At 41.7% G+C, this 24,145-nt stretch overlaps 1 protein-coding gene across 1 annotated transcript in view; it reads right to left on the bottom strand.

The window, feature by feature from the left end:
- LOC132406881 (glutamate-rich protein 6-like) overlaps positions 1 to 24,145 on the bottom strand; it is a 79,741-nt gene that overhangs the window by 38,091 nt on the left and 17,505 nt on the right. The window contains exons 3-6 of the mRNA XM_059992985.1: positions 15,977 to 16,101; positions 11,951 to 12,019; positions 5,045 to 5,112; positions 3,222 to 3,356 (exon numbers count right to left, since the gene is read on the bottom strand). Coding sequence (XP_059848968.1) covers positions 3,222 to 3,356; positions 5,045 to 5,112; positions 11,951 to 12,019; positions 15,977 to 16,101 — 397 coding nt within the window. The remainder of the gene's footprint in view (positions 1 to 3,221; positions 3,357 to 5,044; positions 5,113 to 11,950; positions 12,020 to 15,976; positions 16,102 to 24,145) is intronic.

Genomic DNA, 24,145 nt, shown 5'->3' with positions numbered 1-24,145 from the left:
GGAACCCCAGCTCTAGAGTTTACAGAGAATGGGGCGAAAAACTAAAAATAAATAGTAAGAGGTTTTGCTGTGGATGAAAATGCCTTGCTAATGAAAAAAAAAAGAGAAGAGTGGCCAGACTAGCTCAAACTGACTGGAAAGTGACAGTAACTTCAAACAGCCACGTGTTACAACAGTGGTGTGCAGAAGAGCATCTCTGAACACGTAGGCCCAAACAAAGTGGATGAGCTACAGCAGCAGAAGACAACAAACATACTCTCAGTGGCCAGTTTAATAGATACAGGAGGTACCTTATAAAGTGGCTACTGAGTGTAGAGTCTACCCTCGAATGTTATCTGGTCTGGCAATCAAACTATGAACCATGAATCTTGTGAGACATGGACAGATGAGTAACTCCATTGGAATGACATACTAATTTGGGAGCAAATTCTTGCAGAGGCCAAAGAGCTAGGAATGAAGCACTACAGTCATTTGACCCAATGTGCCCCAGGCGAGTATAGCTCATGTCACTGTAACCTCCTTGCCAATTCCACCCTTGTTGGGAAGCTAACAATCTGGAATCACCTCTTGTGCACTACCATGTTAAAAAATATATTTTCCCTGGGAATTTGCCCCACGGACAGGGATTAGAATGAGTAGCAGAGATTGGGTATTGTTCCGATACAACACCAATGGAAAATAGGGGGGCTTTCCAGTGGCCATTGTGTGAAGATCATCTCCAAAAGGAAATTCCTTATATTTGTCTCCCAGAGATTATTAAACTATCTTGTTTATTTTAATTGATTTGATTTACTACTGTGCTCTCTTGCTCTGTTGATAACTTTGGAAACACAAAGAAACAGTCAATTTTAGGGTTATTATGAAGGGTTCTTCTTTTTCTTGGGCCCTTAGCTCCAGTGGAGCATAAGACACTGATGATCTCCCGTCTCCCGTCTCTGGCTTTCACCAGAGCCCTGTTGGCTAGCCTTACTCGTTTCCACCTCTCACCTCTTAGGAAAGATTGCTGACCTCAGCTGTTACCTGCTTCTCTCTCCCCAGGTGCTGCCTGACCTGTTGAATGTTTCTAGCATTCTAGGTTTTGTTTAAATTGCTCTGTTTTTAAAGACATAGCGTTGAACTACATGAATAGATACTGAGAAAGATGTTACTGAATTCAAACTGCACAAGGTTATCACTCTTAGACATATCAAGGAATATTTCTTTAAAGGAATTCTCACTAAAACACATTCAAATTGCCCTGGTTCCTGCCACATATCTTTTTCTCACAATACGTTTGAATGGAAACAATTTCTAAAAGCCAAATGAATTTCTGGGTGCAAAAGCAGAAATTCTAGCCTGCAACATGTACTTTAGAACATTGAATTTCTCCTACAGGAGGAGGTAAGGTATTTTAGTACTTTCATGCTCATTGTAATTATGCTCCATCAGTGTTGTGAATGGGACCAAATTAATAGTTTGTTACCTGGTATATCTAAGTTATTTTTCCCTGTCAGAAAGCAACAAATACACAGTCACATTGGAAACATGAATACAAGATCACTCACCTCAACTTCGCTTTAGGTTTGGACAAGGAGACTCAAATTATATTGGATGCAGCAACTTGGTTTAAAACTGCATTATGGAATTACATAATATGTACATGATTTGTGGGTGGGTAATATGTTACTTTTTGTGAGGAGATGGGGATTTGGGGTCTGATATCCTTGTTGGTGTTTTTCTGTGTGAGCGAGGGTTTGATGTTATTATTGCTTCTTTCTGTGAGGGAGGGGGTTGGGGTTTTGGATGCTCTAGCTGCCGTTTTCCACATGGGCGATGTTAGATGTTTGTGCGAGGGAAGGGGTGGGGGGTGCTTTGGCGGTTGTGAGTTTTTTCCTTTTCATCTGGGGGGGGTGGGAGGTTGATGCCTTTTATTTCAACAACACCCATGGTTTTTCTGCATTTCATGGTTATCTGGAGAAGACAAACATCAGACTTGTACATGCATACATTGACAATAAAATGAACCTTTGACCCTTTGAATATTGATACCAGTCTGAGCGTAATGGGGGCACTCTTGCCTCTGACACAGAACATCCTGGGTTCAACAGGCCAACATGCAAGTGTAGCAAGTTATGAGAGCCTATGAATATAGGAATAAGGAATTAAGTTCAGGTGTAAAGAGGCTCAACTCAATTACCTTAATAAATTCTGGCTTTGTCGCCAGGGCTCAGATTCCAACCCGAATCAGATCTACTAGCAATAGAGCATAAAATATTATAGCACAGTACAGGCCCTTTGGCTCCCAATGTCGTGCCAACCTTTTAACCTACCTTAACATCAATCTGACCCTTCCCTCCAACATAGCCCTCCATTTCTCTATCATTCATGTGCCTATTAGAGTAGGTTAAAAGGTTGGCACAACATTGTGGGCTGAAGGGTCTGTACTGTGCTATAATATTCTATGCTCTGTTGCTAATAGATCTGCCTCTACTAACTCCCCTGCCAACTCATGCCGTGCACTCATCACTCTCTTTGTAAAAAACATGTCTCCCTTATACTTTCCTCCAATCACCTTAAAATGATGCCCCCGCTAGAAGCCAATTCCAACCCGTGTAAAAGACCTCTGCCTACCCATTCATCTTATGCCTCTTATCATATTACGTGAAATATATGTTTTGTGGCACCAGTACAGCACGAGGGCATAAAATTATTATAAATTAGCATACCATCTTGGACAATGTCTCCCATCCACTCCATAATATACTGGTTAGGCACAGGAGTACATTCAGCCAGAGACTCATTCCACCGAGATGCAACACTGAGCGTCATAGGAAGTCATTCCTGCCTGTGGCCATCAAACTTTACAACTCCTCCCTCGGAGCGTCAGACACCCTGAGCCAATAGACTGGTCCTGGACTTATTTCCATTTGGAATAATTTACTTATTATTATTTAATTATTTATGGTTTTATATTGCTGTATTTCTACACTATTCTTGGTGCAGCTGTAATGAAACCCAATTTCCCTCAGGATCAATAAAGTATGGCTGTCCGTCTGTCTGTAGGTTACAAATAGTGCATAAATATGGAGATAAACAATTTAATAATTGTCTCTCTCTTACATACAAGGAATTAATTCCTCACATTTAGTTCAACTAATATAGCATCATCTACTGGGCAATGTCAACAACTAAAATTTAATTCCATACAATTGTATGCTGAGATGATCATGAAAATGAAGTACCTCTGGGCTTAAAGCTTTGAAGTCTATTGGCTTCTCTCTGGACTCATATTTATAAGCCAAAATAGTAGGGAGTCCAACACTGGGCAGCGTGTAAAGACATGATCCAAACCTGCCAGGTTTTAGTTCATCAATAAACTTAAAAAAAGAAAAATAGTTAATATTAATAAAAAGCAATGAGGAGACTAAGCAGTATAATAACAGTGGGTGCCTTTGATCAAATCCAAATGAAAACTTCAGCAGGCTGCACTTGTCACTGTAACATACCTTCTTCTTGGACATTACCCGTATTCTACCCGAGTGACCATTATAGACAGCTCAAATCAACACAAATTTACTCTCACAAATCAAATATAGCTTCACCCAGTTAAGGACTCATTGATTAAGTAAATATCTATTTTACTCGCAAATACTGTCAGTGGCTGCTTTATTAGGTGCACCTGTGCGTTATGCAAATATCTAATCAGCGAATCGCGTGGCAGCAACTCAATGCAAAAAAGTATGCAGACATGGTCAAGAGGTTCAGGTTGTTGTTCAGACCAACCTCAGAATGGGGAAGAAATGTGATCTAAATGACTGTGACTGTGGAATGATTGTTGGTGCCAGACAGGGTAGTTTCAGTATCTCAGAAACTGCTGATCACCTGGGATATTCACACACAGCAGTTTTTGGAGTTTATACAAAATGGTGGGGGAACAAAAAAAAACCCATCAGATGAGCAGCATTTCTGTGGGCGAAAACGCCTCATTAACGAGGGAATTCAGAGAACAGCAGACTGATTCAAGCTGACAACAGTGGCGTACAGAAGATCTTCTCTGACTGTACAACCCATGAAACCCTGAAGTGGATGGGCTACAGCAGCTGAGGACTGCAAAAATACCCTCGGTGGCCTGCAGTGTTTCAGGGAACTGATCACATCTGTATTACTTCAGGGGACATGAAGTCCACATTGTATTCCAACCAGGGGGAGCAGTTGTAGCCTGTATGCCTGTGGTGAACTACATATACCTGTCTGGACATGCCCCCCCGCTGACTGCTCCTGTGGCTCCTCCCACGGACCCTGGTATAAAGGTGATTGGAGACACCGCCCCGGCCTCAGTCTCCAGGATGTAGTGTGGTGGTCAATTGCTGCTTGTTCTTTCTTCCAGCCAATAAAAGCCTATATCTCGCCTCACGTCTCCGAGAGCTATTGATGGTGCATCAATGCCTTCTCAGGAGTTTATGTTTATCTGAGATACACAGTGAAAGCCTACAACATGCTACAGATCAGTGTCTCTATCTGAGGAGTGCTGTACTCCCAGCAGGCACTGTACCGTGTTGATCTGTCTGGAGGGTGGTAGACTAACATCTGTGAATCTGACAGGCTGGGGCCAACAGCTTGAGGTCAGGGGCCCAGAAGCAGCCTACACTGGAGTAGGAGACCTGTCTGTGCCTGTGAGGGAGTGGGTGGGGGGGGGGGGGAAGGGACTTGTTTTGCTTTTGTTGTTTTGTTTTGATGTTGTTGCTGTTTGTGTTGTTCTGCTGGACATGCTACATTGATGGCGAAATGTGTGGCGACATTTGCCCCCAGCACTTCCTTAGTTTGTGTTGGTCGTTAATGCAAACAATTCATTTCACTGTACGGGGGTGATTGATAAGTTTGTGGCCTAAGGGAAAGGAGTCAATTTTAGAAAACCTAGCACATTTATTTTTCAACATAGTCCCCTCCTACATTTATACATTTAGTCCAGCAGTCGCGGAGCATAAATTATCTTGGACCTCCAGAAAGTGTTCACAACAGGAGTGATTAATAAGTTTGTGGCCTAAGGTAGAAGGAGATGTCATACCTCAGTTTGAACAATGAGGTTCTCAAGGCTCCCTTTTGAGGTTGAGACAGTAAGATCACTGTCCTTTTCTGAAACGAATGCAGAATATTCAGTCAATAGACAATAGGTGCAGGAGTAGGCAATTTGGCCCTTCAAGCCAGCAAATCACAATTCACTATGATCATGGCTGATCATCCACAATCAGTACCCTGTTCCTGCCTTCTTCCCATATCCCTTGACTCCGCTATCTTTAAGAGCTCTATCTAACTCTTTCTTGAATGCATCCAGAGAATTGGCCTCCACTGTCTTCTGAGGCAGAGCATTCCATAGATCCACAACTCTCTGGGTGAAAAAGTTTTTCCTCAACTCCATTCTAAATGGCCCACCCCTTATTGTTAAATTGTAGCCTCTGGTTCAGGACTCCCCCAACATCGGGAACATGTTTCCTGCCTCTAGTCAGGTCAAGTCCAAGCGTGTCCAATTCCTTATTAAACTTATATGTTTCAATCAGATCCTCTCTCATCCTTCTAATTCCAGTGTATACAAGCCCAGTCGCTCCAATCTTTCAACATATGACAGTCCTGCCATCCCAGGAATTAACCTTGTGAACCTATGCTGCACTCCCTCAATAGCAAGAATGTCTTCCCTCAAATTTGGAGACCAAAACGGAACACAATACTCCAGGCGTGGTCTCACCAGGGCCCTGTACAACTGCAGAAGGACCTCTTTGCTCCTATACTCAACTCCCCTTGTTATAAAGGCCAACATGCCATTAGCTTTCTTCACTGCCTGCTGTACCTGCATGCTTACTTTCAGTGACTGATGAACAAAGACACCCAGATCTCATTGTACTTCCCCTTTTCCTAACTTGACACCATTCAGATAGTAATCTGCCTTCCTGTTCTTGCCACCAAAGTGGATAACCTCACATTTATCAACAATAAACTGCATCTGCCCACTCACCTAACCTGTCCAAGTCACCCTGCATTTTCCTAACATTCTCTTCATATTTCACACTGCCACCCAGCTTTGTGTCATCTGCAAATTTGCTAATGTTACTATTAATCCCTTCATCAAAATCATTAACGTATATTGTAAATAGCTGCCGTCCTACCACCAAGCCTTGCGGTACCCCACTAGTCACTGCCTGCCATTCTGAAAAGGACCCGGTAATCCCTACTCTTTGTTTCCTGTATGCCAACCAATTTTCTATCCATGTCAGTACCCTACCAATATCATGAGCTCTAATTTTGCCCACGGATCTCCTATGTGGGACCTTATCAAAGGTTATCTGAAAGTCCAGGTACACTACATCCACTGGCTCTCCCTTGTCCATTTTCATAGTTACATCCTCAAAAAATTCCAGATTAGTCAAGCACATGTGGGTACATTTGACTAGCACTTGAGGAAGTTGCTTTAGTTAAGGTGGTGAATCTCAAAGATTTCAAAGGTACATATGTCAGAGAAATGTATACAATATACATCCTGAAATGCCTTTTCTTTGCAACCATCCATGAAAACAGAGAAGTGCCCCCAAAGAATGAATGGCAGTTAAACATTACAACCCCAAAGTCCCCCCCACCCCGCCAGCTCCCCTCCCTCCTGCGCGTAATTAGAATCAGAATCAGGTTTATTATCACCTGCATGTGACATGAAATTTGTTAATTTAGCAGCAGCAGTTCAATGCAACACATAATCTAGCAGAGAGAGAGAGAAAAAAAACCCATAATAAATAAACAAGTAAATCAATTATGTATATTGAATAGGTTATTTAAAAAAATGTGCAAAAGCAGAAATACTGTATATTAAAAAAGTGAAGTAGTGTCCAAAGCTTCAATGTCCATTTAGGAATTGGATGGCAGAGGGGAAGAAGCTGTTCCTGAATCACTGAGTGTGTGCCTTCAGGCTTCTGTATCTCCTACCTGATGGTAACAGTGAGAAAAGTGCATGCCCTGGGTGCTGGAGGTCCTTAATAATGGACGCTGCCTTTCTGAGACACTGCTTCCTAAAGCTGTCCTGGATACTTTGTAGGCTAGTACCCAAGATGGAGTTGACTAGATTTACAATCTTCAACAGCTTCTTTCGGTCCTGTGCAGTAGCACCCCCAACCCCCATAACAGACAGTGATGCAGCCTGTCAGAATGCTCTCCACGGTGCAACTATAGAAGTTTTTGAGTGTATTTGTTGACATGCCAAATCACTTCAAACTTCTAATTAAGTATAGCCGCTGCCTTGCCTTCTTTATGACTACATCATTATGCTGGGACCAGGTTAGATCCTCAGAGATCTTGACACCCAGGAACTTGAAGCTGCTCACTCTCCCCACTTCTGATCCCTCTATGATTGGTATGTTTTCCTTTGCCTTACCCTTCCTGAAGTCCCCTGAGGTGCACCAGTGTTGATTGTCAGTGAGGAGGATATGTTATATCCAATCTGTACAGATTGTAGTCTTCCGGTTAGGAAGATGAGGATCCAATTACAGAGGGAGGTACAGAGGCCCAGGTTCTGCAACTTCTCAATTAGGATTGTGGGAATTGTGGTATTAAATGCTGAGATATAGTCGATGAACAGCATCCTGACGTAGGTGCTTGTGTTGTTTAGGTGGAGAGCCACGGAGATTGTGTCTGCCATTGACCTATTGTGATGATAGGAAAATTGCAATGAGCCCAGGTCCTTGCTGAGACAGTTCAGTCTAGTCATAACCAACCTCTCAAAGCATTTCATCACTGTTGATATGAGTGCTACTGGGCGATAGTCACGAAGACTGTTCACATTATTCTGTCACAGTGTTAGTTGCTGTCATCACTTCATGAAGTTGGATATGGCCAGCAAACATAACTTTGTAGTGGAAAATCACACCGAAGAGAAAATTACACTCAGGTTGCATTAGGAAGGTTACAGGTTTATAGACCATAATGTTGGAGCAGAATTTGACCATTCAGTCCATCAATTCTGATCTGTCAGTTGATCATGGCTAACCTATTTCCCTCTGAACCACATCCTACTACTTTGCCTGCAACCATAAATACCCAACTTATCAAGAACCTATCAACCTCCCCCTTAAATACAGTCAATGGCACAACCACCTGTGGTACAAATTCCACAGATTTACCACCGTCAGACTGAAAAAATTCTTATGTTGATGTATTGAAGTGCAGGTGGAACAAGGGGCTGAAGATGTAACAGTGTGAAAGGTAAATAAATAAAAACTGTGCATCACACTCATTACTTATCTCACAAAAAAGTACCACGTGGGGGGTGGGGGGGGGGATATTGGTGAAATATCCCACATGAATTAAGTCAGAATTCAGAATAAACTGAATAGACTTAAAGTGGTGAGTGGAGATGGAACAGAGACTACTGATAACATCTCAGTACGGGAAATGTCTAGAAAATGCATTTACTTGTCGGGAAACTAAAACTGTATAGTTAAAAGAAATTTATAAAGTGGGGAAATTTGGAAGTTAGCAGATGGAGAGGTCAGAAAACATAAAATGGGGAAATGAGGTAGAGAAAGATGAGAGGGTGAAAGGGAAGGATGTATATGCTGACGAGGTGATAAGGAAGGTGGGAAGAGACTCTAGGTTCAAAGTTCAAAGTACATTTATAATGGAAGTATGTATTACTGTGTTAGAGCTAGGGTGTCTATGATTTTGCATAGTACTGTAGTGATCTTACGTACTGTTGCACTGTACTGCTGTCACAAAAAAATCAAATTTCATGACATATGTGAGTGATGATAAACCTGATTCTGATATGGGCCTCCTTGTGGACTGAGAGTGGGAAGGGAGGCAGGGAGAGGGGAATCACGGTTGTGAAAAGAGAAAGGGAGAGGGGAATCATGGTTGGGGGAAGGGAGAGGGGAGGGAGCAGAAAGCACCAGAGAGACATTCTGTAATGATCAATAAACCAATCATTTGGAATCAAATGGCCTTGCCTCGTGTCTCAGGGCTGGGTGTGTCTGGACCCTCACCACATCCCACCTTCACCCATCCCTGGCACCCCTCTGCCACCGGTCCCACACCCCTCCCAAGGCACTCCACCCTCACCATTCCTAACATCCTTTGCTCCCACCAGATTTACAAACTCACTCTCTGCTTCACGTTGACAAAGACAGTACTGTGCAAAAGTCTTAAACACCCAAGCTATATATATGCCTAAGACTTTAGCACAGTCCTGCATATGTCACCATATATGAGACTCATTTTTTTGCAGGCATTCAGGAAACAAAGAAATACAATAGAATCAATGAGAAACTGCACACAGAGACTGCCAAGCAAACAATGTACAAAAGACAACCTGTGCAAACACCAAAAAGAACAAATAATAAACAACTAAACAAGACTGAGAACGAGTTGCTAAGTCCTTGAAAGTGAGCCCATTGGTTGTGGAATCATTTCAGTGTTGAAGTGAGTGAAGTTAGCCATGCTGGTTCAGGAGCCTGATTGTTAAAGTGTAACAGTTATTCCTGAATGAGGTTGAATGGGATTTAGGTCTCCTGTATCTCCTGCGGGAAGGTAGAAGCAAAAAAGAAGCCAAGGACTGGGTGATTGGGGTTCTTGATGATGGATGCTGCTTTCTAGAGGCAGTGCTCCTTGTAGGTGTGCTCAGTGGTGGGGAGAGGGACTGGTCTGTATCCACTACTTCTTGTTCTTGACCACGGGAGTTTTCATACCAGGCCACAATGCAACCAGTCAGTATACTCTCCACCGTACATCTACAGAAGTGTGTCAAACTCTTAAGATGACATGCTGAACCTGCGCAAAATTCTAAGGAAGTAGAGGTTCATGTGGATTTAAACAGGAACATGGCTTAACTAGGCAGAATGACCCTTTTTTTGTGCTTTGCAATGTAAACTCCATGATTTTAAGGCTCAGTTAGAGATCATTGCAGTGGGGAGGCTAGGAAGGTACATGAACAATCAATCATCTAATGTAGTGGTGAAAGAAGATGCAGTCCAGATTTGTGATCCTGTGGTATCTCAAACGTTGAGACTTTATAAAGCACTGGTGAGGCCACACTTGGAGTATTGTGAGCAGTTTTGGGCCCCTTATCTTAGAAAGGATGTGCTGAAACTGGACAGGGTTCAAAGGAGGTTCATGAAAATGATTCCAGGATTGAATAGCTTGTCATATGAAGAGCGTTTGATGGCTCTGGGCCTGTATTCACTAGAATTCAGAAGAATGAGGGGTGACCTCATTGAATCCTATTGAATGGTGAGAGGCCTTGATAAAATGGATGTGGAGAGGATGTTTCCCATGATGGGAGAGTCGAAGACCAAAGGACACAGCCTCAGAATAAAGGAGTGTCCTTTTAGAATGGAGATGAGGAGCAATTTCTTTAGCCAAGGAGAGGTGAATCTGCAGACTTCTTTGCTACAGGCTGTGAGACCAACTCTTTATGTATATTTCAGGCAGAGGTTGATAGATTCCTAATAAGTCAGGACATGAAGGGGTGGTGGTGGAGAAGGTGTGGTGGGAGGCAGGAGATTGGGGCTGAGAGGAAAATTTGATCAGCAATGACAAAATGGTGGAGCAGACTTGATGGGCCAAATGGCCTAATTATGTTAATATATCTTATGGTCTTAACTTTAATGGTTCTGAGGTGAATTTGGTAAGTTGAGCTAAAACAAGAAAAGGAACTGAAATTACAGATATGTCATAAAAAGTCAGAAGGATGGGGATCTCATTGAAACCTTTCAAGTGTTGAACAGCCTAGACAGAGTAGATGTGGAAAGGATGTTTCCCATGGTGGGAGAGTCTAGGACACAAGGGTACAGCCTCAGGATAGAGCAGTGCCCTTTCAAAACAGATGTGGAGAAATTTCTTTAGCCAAAGGGTGGTGAATTTGTGGGTTTTAACGTCACATGTAGCTGTGGAGGCCAGGTCATTGGGTGTATTTAAGGCAAAGATTGATAGGTTATTGATTGGACACGGCATTGAAAGTTATAGGGAGAAGGCCGGGAAATGGGGTTGAGGAGGAGAGACCATGATTGAATTGTGGAGCAGACTCGATAGAACAGATGGCCTAATTCTGCTCCTATGTCTTATGGTCTAAAAATGTTATCTCAAGATTTTTCACATTAGAGGATTTGTGACATTTTTATTTTTGTCTTATTGCAATAAGGGCAGAACTATGTAGAGTAGCTTCCATGATCTCAAGAGCTTCCTATCCAATGAAGCACTCTTAGAGTGTAGTCACTCTTTATGGGAAATGGAGCAGCTAATTTGCAGAGAACAAGCTTCGAGAAAACGGAATATCGTAATGATCAAATCACCTGCTTTTATGAATTGGTAATGGGACAAATGTACAATGGAACTCTGAGATAACTAAGTGATTTTTCCTCTGTAAAGTGCTGTGGGATATTTTTAATGCCAAATGGGAGAGCATTAGAAAGATAGCACCCCCAAAATGCAAAAAAAAAGTTCAAAATCAATGCAGGGCTAGAGTGTTAACTTTGACTTTTATGTTCAAGCATCTGGAGTGGTTTTTGAAGCCAACATTTTTAACTTACAAGTAGGAGAGTTTCCAGGTAATACACCAATCAGACTCAGCAACAATCTGCTGGGGGAGCTCAGCAGGTCAAGCAGCACCTGTGGGAAAAAGGAATTGTCCTGATGCAGGGTTTTGACCCGAAACGTTAACAGTTCCTTTCTTCCAACAGGTGCTGGTGGGCCCAGTAGACTGTTGCTCCAGATTCCAGCATCTGCAATCTCCTGTGCCTCTCTTATGTAGCTGGCCATGGATTTTGGTGTAGCATATGATTCCTTGTTTACATATAAACTTTGCAGTCAATCCAAGCACAAAGGATTGCACATTTACAAACAGCGTGTTGATGGTGTTGGATGCTGGGGAGTAGTAATAAGAAAAGTTGAATCACATCTCTCTTAACACTATCCAGACATGAATTCACATGAACAGAAATACCTGAGGCTTCGGAGTCACCAGATGTAGATTCTTGTCCATCTCTTGCTTTATATGCATCCCTCTGTTTGACTTGAGCAGTAATTATAAAAAAGAACAATATGTCAAGTAACTAAATGGTTTGGAAACAGATTTAGTAGAAACCATTATACCCCTATCCCATTATACCCATTTCAATTTGACTTCCCATTTCCATTCCAAATCTGACATGTCTGTTCATGACCTCCTCTACTGCCAAGATAAGGCCAAACTCAGATTGAAAGAGCAATATCTCATATTCTGTCTGGGTAGCCTCTCACCTGATGACATGGACATCAATGTCTCTAGCTTCTCATAATTTCTTACCCCTTCCTTTTTTTTTCCTAATCCTCATTCTGGTTACTCACTCTCCTCTTTTCTTCTCCTCACCTGCCCATCAACTTACTCTTGTCTCCCTCCTCCTTCCCTTTCTCTATAGTTCACTGTCCTCTTTCCTCAGATTCTTTCTTCTTCAGTCCTTAACTTCTTCTACCTATCACCTTTCAGCTTCTCACAGTGTCCCCACTCCCCCACCCATCCATCTTCCCTGTCACCTGCTAATTTGTACTATTTACCCTCCCTCCAGCTCTTTATTCTGGTTTCAGGCCCCTTCCTTTCTAGGCCTGATGAATGGTCTTGGCCCGTCACATTGACTATTGATTCCCCTCCATAGATGCTGCCTGACTTACTGAGTTTTTTTTTAGCATTTTTGTGTGTGATCTTTCTTTATTTTATTTCTACTGTAATTTTGAGAAACAAAAAGCAATTATAGGATCAAACACAGGAAAACACATTGTAATAAAACTGACTACTGTAATAGAACAAACCATTTCTTGGAACATAAAAATCAATTCTTTTCAGAAATATGGCAGAAAATTGCCTGGTAATGATCATGTCATCAAGTATTTCCTAAAATGCAGTTGGTAACCTATCAGCTACAAATCCTCAGAGTAGCAGGATCTGCTTCCAGCAAACACCAGTGGTGATTCTACTGAGCAAGACAGGCCATTATGGAGTTCACCTGATTTTGATCAGAAAAAGCTGTAGACAGTTAGTTGTAAATTCAGCCAGGGCCATAATGGGCACTGGACTCCCCACCATCGAGGGTATCTTCAAAAGATGATGCCTCAAGAAAGCAGCATCCATCTTTGAGGACCTCACCATCCAGAACATGCCTTCTTCTCATTGCAGTCATCAAGGAGGAGGTAAAGGAGACACACACTCAACATTTCAGGAATAGCTTCCTCAGATTTCTGAATGGACAATGAACCAACCCATGACCATCACCTCACTATTTTTCCTCTCTTTTTGCTCTACTTATTTAATTTATTATACACACACACACACACACACACCTTTTTGTAGTTTATAGTACTTTTTTATGTATTGCACTGTACTGCCACTATAGAACAACAAATGCAAAAAGAAGAGGCACTAATATGGTAAAATAAATTTTTATAGCAGGAAGGTATTTGATTAGGTTACTCAATTGGGACTAGAAATAAATAGCAGTGGAAGTAGGTCTATAAGACCAATAGACATAAGAGGTAAATGAGGCCATTTGGCCCATTGAATCTACTCCACCATTCCATCTTGGCTGAATTATTTTCCCTCTCAACTTCATTCGCAGCCTTTCCCCCGTAACCTATGATGCCCTTACTGAGAAAGAACCTATCAACCTTTGCCATAAATGTACCCAGTGACTTGGTCGTCTGCCGCAATGACTTTCACAGATTCACCATCCTCTGGCTAAAGAAATTCTCCCTCATTTCTGTTCTAAAGGGACATCCTGTGCTTTCTGGTCCTAGACTCCCCCACTGTAGGAAATATCCTCTTCACATCCGCTCTATTGAGGCCTTTCAATATTCGATAGGTTTCAATGAGAACTCCCCTCATTCTTGTAAACCCCAGTGAGTACAGACCCAGAGAAGATCCTGGCTGACCTGCCTTAGCATCATTTTCTTGCACTATCCCCATGTTCTTTGATTCCCTGAACATCCAGATTTCTATTGGTCTGTGTTGAATGAATTTAACAAATGAGCTTCTGCAGCCTTGCAGGAATGGAGAATACTACTCTCTGAGTGAGGAGATATCCCCTAATCTCAAGCAACACACACAAAATGCTGGAGGAACTCAGCAAGTCAGGTAGCATCTATAGAAATGAATTAATAGTCAATGTTTTGGGACAAGACCCTTCTTCAGGATTGAAAGTAAGGGGGAATACACTAATATAAAAAGACGGGGTGGGGGGGGGGGTTAGAAGGATGACAACTGGAAGGTGGTAAATGAAGCCAGGTGGGTGGGATAGATAAAGGGCTGGAGAGGAAGGAATCTGATAGGAGAGGAGAGTGGACCATTGGAGAAAGGGAAGGACGAGGGGAATCAAATGGAGGTGAAAGGCAGATAAGAAGAGGTGAGAGGTCTTATTTCAGTCTTAAATAGGCTACCTGTTATCCAAAGACTATGAACCTTTTTCTAGGTTTCTGAGTCAAGTGTTGTAAGCTTCAGTGAGATCTTCTGTCATTCCAACAAACCCTAGTGGATACTGGAGTAGTCTAGTCAATCTCTCCACATGTGGCAAAGTAACTACCCTTACCACCAGTTCACTGAACCATTTCTACACCTACTCTACACTTAGTGGTCATTTTATTGGGTACATCTGCTCATTAATCAGCCAATCATGTGGCAGCAACTCAATGCATAAAAGCATGCGGACAGGGTCAAGAGGATCAGTTGTTGTTCAGACCAAATATCAGAATAGGGAACAAATGGAATCTAAGTGACTTTGACTGTGGAATGGTTGTTGGTGTCAGATGGGGTGGTTTGAGTATCTCAGAAAATGCTGATCTCCTGTGGTTTTCATATACAACAGTCCCTAGAGTTTATGGAGAATGGTGCGAAAAGCAAAAAACATCCAATGAGTGACAGTACTGCAGGCAAAAATGGCTGGTCAATGAGAGAGGTCGTAGGAGAATGGCCAGGCTGGTTCAAGCTGACAGGAAGGTGACAGTAACTCAAACAACCATGTGCTGAACATGCACTCAGATGTCACTTTATCAGGTAGTAGATATACCCAATAAAGCAGCCACTGAGTGTAGATTGGTGAATGGCTCTGGGGCCCAAGGCAAGGTTCAATGTTCAAAGTGAATTTATTATCCAGGTACATATATGTCACCATATACAACCCTGAGATTCATTTTCTTGTGGGCATACTCAATAAATCCATAATCAATGAAAGACCACACTGACTTGAGTGTTCAACCAGAGTGCAAAAGACAACAAACTGTGCAAGTACAAAAAGAAAGAAATAATAATTATAAATTAATAAGCAATAAATATTGAGAACACTTAAGCAGCAACACACACACACTGCTGGAGGAATTGAACAGGTCAAGCAACACCTGCGGCGGAAGAGGAATTGCTGAATCTTGAAACATTGACAAGTACTTCCCCTCCACAGATACCGAGGTTTCCAGCATCTGCAGGCTCTTGGATCTCCACTTAAAAGGCAGCAAATGCTCGAAATACCCAGCAGTTCAGGCCGCACGTGTTAGACCCGGTGCTATTGGTCCTGAGGTTCTTTGGAAGTCAAGGATGAGGCCTAAAACTTGGTGGTTACAACTGTTTTAAGTGTTACAAGAGCAAAGAACAAAAGAAGACAAAGAAAACAGAAGTTGTGGTTGTCTCATATTCGGACTGGAGCTAACATTCCAGTGATAATTAACTCAGATTAAAGTTGTGAGAGACCTGCTGCAGAAAAACTGAGAAGCTTCGAAAAAATACAGAATCAGCTTTGCTATAATTACTAGTAAATTCACAAGTAACTTTTCTACACCATTTACAGGTGATTATATAAAAATTATCATCAACCATAGGAAAAAATAAACTACAACAAATTACAAGGAAATAACAATTTACACCAACAGAAGTTCTGCCATTTCAAGTCAGTGACACTTGCATTTTTCTCCAATATTTTCCAGTTTCTCTTCTAACCGCGGTACAACATCTTACCGATTTTTCTGTGACTGAGAAGCCAGCTGGGATCTGTCTGAGTCAAAACTGACGTTAGTGGGCGTTCAGGAGTAGCAAAGCTTTCAGCAGGAGAATCCAGCACAGGCAAGCTGACTTCACTGGTGCTAGTTGATGAAAATGTTACGTTACATACAGACAGTGTAAAATAATTTAAAGAGCAAATCGTTCTTATTAAGTGGAATTTACAGACCTTTAACTTCTGCCTCTTTAAGTTTTAAAGCTTATGGGAAATGGGATTGTTCTGACAGCTAGCATAGATTTGATGGGTTGAATGGTCTCATTCTATGTCAAATACACTCAGTGGTCACTTTATTAGGTACACCTGCTCATTAATGCAAAAATCTAATCAGCCAATCATGTGACAGCAACATGGTTCATAAAAACTTTCAGATGAGGTCTTTGGCACCGTGATGGACTGCTCCATTGAGATGATGAAGATGTCTGTTTGGACCTCTGTCAATTGGGCCGCACAGTCCCTAAGCACCCGAACATGGTAAACAATAGTCTATTAACAAACTGGGAAGTTCTGGGGGAAGAAAAGATAAAAGACACAACTTACACTTAGTAAACACAAATGAATCTGCAGATGCTGGAAATAAATAAAAACACAAAATGCTGGCAGAACTCAGCAGGCCAGACAGCATCTATGGGAGGAGGTAGCGATGACGTTTCGGGCCGAAACCCTTCATCAGGACTTACACTTAGTACCCTCTTTATTAAGTGCCTCCAGTACCTGATAAAGTGATCACTTAGTCTACATTCCAAATAGCAAACCTGTTAATGACCTGTCTGGAAAATGGCACCTCTGACAGTCGGTCCATTTAAGAATAAGGGATCACCATGGGATGCAGAGTGATTTCAGTAATTTTGATGATAAATATTGAATAAAGATTAACTTTGTCACATGTACATAGAGTGAAATGCATCATTTGCGTCGAGGATGAGGATGTGCTGAGGGCAGCCTGCAAGAGTCACCACATTTTCGGTGTCAATATTGCATGTTCCACAACTCACTAATCCTAGCCGGTATGTCTTTGGAAAGTGGGAGGAACCTGGAACACCCAGAGGAAATCCACACAGTCACAGGGAGAACAGATGAACTCCGCACAGACGGTGGCGGAACTGAACCCCAGTCACTGGCACTGTAACAGCACTACACTACCACAGTGCCCTATTGTTTTAGCAATTTCTTGAATGTATCCTTCTTAGATGGAAAGACAAACCAATACGTAAGAACTCCACATTCCTGAGTAATATACAGTATCTCAAATCTCTTTGTAAAATAGATCATAATTGTTTGTCTTCATAATTGTTCACTTGTTACCCACATTAATTTTCAATATTTCATGTACAAGGACACAAAAGATGTTCTGATCTTTTCACTATTTAGAATAAATTCCACCTTCCACTTTGAATGGACGACTCCAATGTTTTTTTCTGCATTATTTGCCAATTCATTTAATGTCTCTACCTCCCTGAAGCCCATCAGAATCAGGTTTACGATCACTGACACATGGAACATAGAACAGTACAGCATAGTACAGGCCCTTTGGCCCTTGACGTTGTATCAACCCTTTAGCCTACTCTAAGATCAATCTAATTCTTCTCTCCACACAGCCCCGCGTTTAAAATAAAATTAGGCATGTGCCTCTCTAAAAGTCCCTCAAATGTCCCTAATATACCTGCCTGTACCACCACCCCAGACGTGCATTCCACACATCCACCACTCTCAATTAAAAAAACTACCTCTGACATCTCCCCTATACTTCCTCCAATCATCTTAAAATTATGTCCTCATATATGAGCTATTTTCACCCTGGGAAAAATCTACTATATATTGCTTTGCAGCAACAGTACAACGCAAGACAGGAAAATTACTGTAAGTTACAAACATACATACATAAATAAATAAATAAATAAATAAATAAGGTGTGAAAAAGGAATAGTGAGGTAGTGTCCACGGACCATTCAGAAGTCTGACAGCAGAAAGGAAGAAGCTGTTCCTGTAACTTTTGGTGACCAGCACTACCTCCTGGCTTTGTACCTTCAACACATTTGGATACATTACACTTAATCCCTTCATCCAAATCAATGATACAAATTACGAACAAGCTGGATACGAGCATCAATCTCTGTACCCGTCCACTAACCTTCCAATTCAAATATACCCCTTTATTACTGTTTTTGATCTGTTAACCAAATCGGTATCCAAGTTTTGCACTTGGCACTCTGAGCTCTGATGTGGTATTTAGTAACTTCTTACATTGGCTTCTTATGAAGTCCAAATACACCACATTATCTGGTACTTCACCAGGTTCAGACATAGCTCCACGAGGCTCAAGGTGAGCTTCCATCCCACTCTTATAGAGTACTATGCAAAAGTCTTAGGCCACAAACCAATCAAATGGAGATAGGAGATACAGAACACCACATAGCCCTGTACGTGGATGACGTAATTTTGTTTCGCTCCAACTTGAAACAAACATTACCTGCCTTAATTGACCTGATAAGTACTTCTGGTACTTTCGCAGGCTATAAAATAAGCTGGAAATAAAATTTGTTATATAAATAACAAATCTGCAATATTATTCATGTGTCAGAACAAGGTTTTACTCATTTGGGTGTTAAAATTACTCCTACTATTGATAAAATTATCCCAATTCATTATAACCCTCTCATAGACTCAGTTATTCAAATTATAAACAGATGGACAAAATTGCCCATATCTTTGACTGGACGCATAAACATTCTAAAAATGTCAATTTTACCAAAGTTCTTGTACCTTTTCCAACCTATCCCACTTTCTCCTCTATCATCTTTCTTTTATTTATTAAAGAAATTTTTTTCTAATTTCATCCGGAATAATAGATGTCCAAGACTCAGGCTTTCCCTGTTATATCTGCCGTATGATAGAGGCGGCCTACAGCTACCAAATCTTATATGGTATTTCTGGGCGGCCCAAATTAGAGCAGGAATGTTCTACTTTGTTAAGGATCACTCCCCTACTTGGATCTCAATGGAATCCCAGTCAATCAATATCCCTCTAGAACTATATATGTATTCAGCAGATAAGAAAAAACTGGTCAAAGAAACTAAAAACCCCCTTCTTAAAAAATGCAATAATGGTTTGGCAATATGCTCCTGCATATTTGGGAGAGACATCACAGTTATCCCAGTTTGCTCCTATCTTTGGTAATGATAGCTTCCGGCCCGGCAGAGCAGACCCTGGTTTTAAAACTTGGTTGATCCGAGGCATGGCTAAGGTGTCTGATCTTTATAATGGCAATACATTTATGAGGCGTGATTGATAAGTTTGTGGCCTAAGGTAGAAGGAGATGAGTTATTAACTTCAAAACTTTCTGCATAATCACTCAAAGAGTTGAACTGCACGTACATGTAACAAGAGCATCTTGGACCTCCAGGTGGTCCACAGCAGGGGTGATTGATAAGTTCGTAGCCTAAGCTCGAAGTAGATGAGTTATACAGCTCTCATTACATGCATGTGCAGTTCAACTCTGAGTGAAAATGCAGAAAGTTTGTTTCTCCTCATCTCCTTCCACTTTAGGCCATGAACTTACGCCGACTTCTACAAAGAAGGGATCCGTATGCTCCATGACCGCTGGACTAAGTGTGTAAATGTAGGAAAAATAAATGTGCTAAGTTTTCTAATTGACTCCTTCTACCTTAGGCCACAAACTTATCAATCACCCCTCGTATGTCATTTGAAGAACTCAAGGCCACATATGGAATTCCAACAAAACACTTTTTTAAAATATCTTCAGTTGCAAAGTTTTATTATGTCTAGGCAAGGTTACAGTTTGAAGCTCTCTCCTTTATCTGAAAATATCTAAAGCTAGGGGACATGTGTCTATTATACAATTTGTTTGTAAGTAAGTGCAAGGAGTCATCAAATAACATACTACAAGAACTGATTAGCATGAGAATCTGTCAGAAAAAGAGTGGTCAGAAGCTTGTTCCTTAGTTCAAACCCAATCAGTGAACACTCATTCTAAATTACTACAATACAAATGGATAACCAGACAGTACATTACTCCGGTCAGGTTGCATCACTTTAACCCCAACATTCCAGATGCATGCATTAAATGTAATCACCAAAAGGGGTCTCTGTTCCATTGCATGTGGGGGTGCCTCCAGATATCTGCTCTGGAAGAAGGTGCTGGATTTGATTAGTCAGATTATTGGTAAAAAGGTGCCCCTTGATCCTAAATTATGTATTCTGAACGTTTATCCAAAGGATTTTGTAACCTCCAAAAATGTAAGGTCTCTGCTTAATATTTGTTTTTTGGAAGCCAAACGCTGCATAGCCTATTCATGGAAGAAACCAAAAACCAGTGGATTTTCACAACGGCTGAAAGGAATGACTTCTTGCTCTAGAAAAGAAAAGCTACATCACAAAAAACAAACTTAGCAAATTTTGGGATATTTGGGACATTTTCTACGAGTTCCTGAAGAACAATATTCAGGATGACGAAAGTAATGAACTGAATTGACTACTTTTGGGCTGTTTGCTTTTTTTTTGTGTGTTTTTTTCTTTTGATTTTTTTTTTTTTATTTTTCCCTTTTCTTTAACTTTGTTGTACTTTCAAACCTATGATGATCTAATGTGTTTTCTTTTCATTCTGTAAGAGCAATAAAGAGTTGTTTAAAAAAAACCTGTCATTGAAATCATTAACATACAAGGTGAATAGAAGTGGTCCCAGCACTGAACCCTGAGGAACACCTCTAGTGACTGCAGCCAACCAGAAAAGGTTCCCGTTATTCCCACTCTTTGCCTTCAATCAGCCAATATTCTATCCATGCTATTCACCGACCAGCCCCCGTGTTCAGCACACAATTCTCCATAACTTCCGCCATCTCCAACGGGGTCCCCTCCCCTTTCTGCTTTCCTCAGGGATCGCTCCCTACGTGACTCCCTTCTCCATTCACCACTCCCCACTGATCTTCCCCCAGTACTTATCCTTGCAAGCAGAACAACTGTTAGATCTGCTCCCACACTTCCTCCCTCAATACAATTTAGAGCCCCAAACAGTCCTTCCAGGTAAGGGGACACTTCAGCTGTGAGTCTGTTGAGGTCATTTGCTGTATCTGGTGCTCCTGGTGTGGCTTTCAGTGTATTGGTGAGACCTGACATAGATTTGGAGCCCCCTTGCCGAGCACCAATGTTCTCTTTGCCAAAAAAGCGGGATCTCCCTGTAGCCAGCCATTTCAATTCTACTTCCCATTCCCATGTCTGTCCATGGCCTCCAAACTACTGTGAAGAGGGCACACTTTGGTTGGATGGGCGACACCTAATATTCCATCTGGGTAGCCCCAACATAATGGCATGAACATTGATTTCTTGAACTTCCGGTAATTGCCTCCTCTCCCCCTCTCCTTTGCCATTCCCTAGTCCCATTCCCCTCTCCCACCTTATCTTCTTACCTGCCCATACCCTCCCTCTGGTGCTCCTCCTCCTTCCCTTTCTTCCACTCCCTCCTATCATTTCCCCCCTTCTCCAGCCCTTTATCTCTTACTAATCAACTTCTCATCTCTTCACTTCACCCCTACCCTCTCCTGGTTTCACCCATCACCTACCACCTTGTACTTCTTCTCCCCTCCCCCCACATTCTTACTCTGACTTCTCCCCTTCCTTTCCAGTCCTGAAGAAGGGTCACAGCCCAAAATGTCAATTGTTTATCTTTTCTATACATGCTGTCTGGCCTGCTGAGTTCCTCCAGCATTTTGTGTGTGTTGTTTTGGATCTCCAGCATCTACAGATCTCGTGTGTGTGATTCTATACATGCTTATATCTTTCCTGTAACAACATGGGCTCCTTTCTTGTTAAGCAGCCTCATGTGCATCACCTTGTCAAAGTCCTTCTGAAAATCCAAGTATACAACATCTACTGACTCTCCTTTGTCCATCCTGCTTGTTATTTCCTCAAAGTATTCCAACAGATTTGTTAGGCAAGATTTAACCTTAATGGAACCATAATGACTTTGGCCCATTTTGTCAGCGCCTCTAAGTACCCCAAAACCTCATCCTGAATAATTGACTCCAACATCTTCCTAACCACTGAAATCAGGCTAACTGGCCTATAATTTTCTTTCTTCTGCCTCTCTACCTTCTTAAAGAAGGGGGACTTGATAGAGGTATTTAAAATTATGAGGAGGATAGATAGAGTTGACGTGGATAGGCCTTTTCCATTGAGAGTAGGGGAGATTCAAACAAGAGGACATGAGTTGAGAGTTAGGGGGCAAAAGTTTAAGGTAACACAAGGACGAATTTCTTTACTCAGAGAGTGGTAGCTGTGTGGTACAAGTTTCCAGTAGAAGTGGTAGAGGCAGGTTCGGTATTGTCATTTAAAGTAAAATTGGATAGGTATATGGACAGGAAAGGAATGGATGGTTATGGGCTGAGTGCGGGTCAGTGGGACTAGGTGAGAGTAAGCATTCGGCACGGACTAGAAGGGCCGAGATGGCCTGTTTCCGTGCTGTAATTGTTATATGGTTATATAAAGAGTGGAGTGACATATGCAACTTTCCAGTCCTCCAGAACCATTCCAGAATCTAGTGATTCTGGAAAGATCATTACTAATGCTTCCACAATCTCTTCAGCTACCTCTATAAAGTCCATCTAGTCCAGGTGACTTACCTCATTCAGACCTTTCAGCTTTCCAAGCAACTTCGCCTTAGAAAGAGCTACTACACTCATTCTGTCCCCTGACACTCTCGTATTTCTGGCAAACTACTACTGTCTTCCACAGTGAAGACTGACACAAAATACTTAAGTTTGTCTGACATTTATTTGCCCCCATTACTACCTCCCTAGAGTCATTTTACAGCGGTCCAATATATTCTCTTGCCTCTCTTTTATTCTTTATACAGTATATCTGGAAAAAAAACTTTATGAATCCTCTTCTATATTATTGGCTAGCTTCCCTTCATATTTCATCTTTTCTTTCCTTTAGCTTGTTAGTTGCTTTCTGTTGGTTTTTTAAAGCTTCCCAATCCTTTAACTTCCCACTAATTTTACTATATTATGTCCCCTCTCTTTTGCTTTTATGCTGTCTTTGACTTCCTTTGTCAGCCACGGTTGCCTCATCCTCCCTTTAGAATATTTCTCCATCTTCAGGATGTATCTATCCTGCACCTCCTGAATTGTTCTCAGAAACTTCAGCCATTACTGTTCTACCATCAGTCCTGATAGTGTCCCCATCCAATCAACTTTGGCCAGTTCCTCTCTCGTGCTTCTGTAATTCCTCTTAGTCTACTGTAATACTGATATATCTGACTTTAGCTTCCACTTCTCAAACAGCAGGGTGAATTCTATATTAAGATCACTGCCTCCTGAGGGTGCTTTTACTTTAAGTTCCTTAATCAAATCTGGGTTATTACTTAACACCCTATCTAGATTTGCTATTTCCTAGTGGTTCAACCACAATCTGCTCTAAAATAGCATCTGATAGACATTTTACAAATTCCCTCTCTTGGGATCCAGCACCAATCTGATTTTCCCGATCTACCTGCATATTGAAATCCCCCTTGACTATCATAACATTGCCTTTTCTATCCCCGGTTTTAATTTGCAGCCCACATTGTGGCTACTGTTCAGATGCCTGTCCGTAACTTCCACCAGACTCTTTTTACCTTGCATTTTCTTGACTCTACCCACAATGATTCTACATTTTCTGATCACATGTATGCAGACATGGTCAAAAGGTTCAGTTGTTGTTCAACCAAACATCAGAATGGGGAAGGAATGTGATCTAAATGACTTTGACCATGGAGTGATTGTTGGTGCCAGACAGGTGAGTATCTCAGAAACTGATCTCCTGGGATTTCCATGCACAACAGTCTCTAGAGTTTACAGAGAATGGTGCAAAAAGCAACCACTGCAGCAGAAGTTCTGAGTGAAAACACCTTGTTAATGAGAGAGGTCAGAGAAAAATGGCCAGACTGCTTCAAGCTGACAGGAAGGTGACAGTAACTCAAATAACCACATGTAATAACAGTGGTGTGCAGAAGAGCATCTCTGAAAGCACAGCACATTGAACCTTGAAGCAGACGGGCTACAACAGCAGAAGATCTTGAATGTACACTCAGTGGCTTCTTTATGAGGTACCACTGAGTATACATGGCAGGCTGA

The sequence above is a fragment of the Hypanus sabinus genome, chromosome 2 (assembly GCF_030144855.1).
Source record: "Hypanus sabinus isolate sHypSab1 chromosome 2, sHypSab1.hap1, whole genome shotgun sequence".
NCBI lineage: Eukaryota > Metazoa > Chordata > Chondrichthyes > Myliobatiformes > Dasyatidae > Hypanus > Hypanus sabinus.
This window is presented reverse-complemented; position numbering and strand designations above follow the sequence as displayed.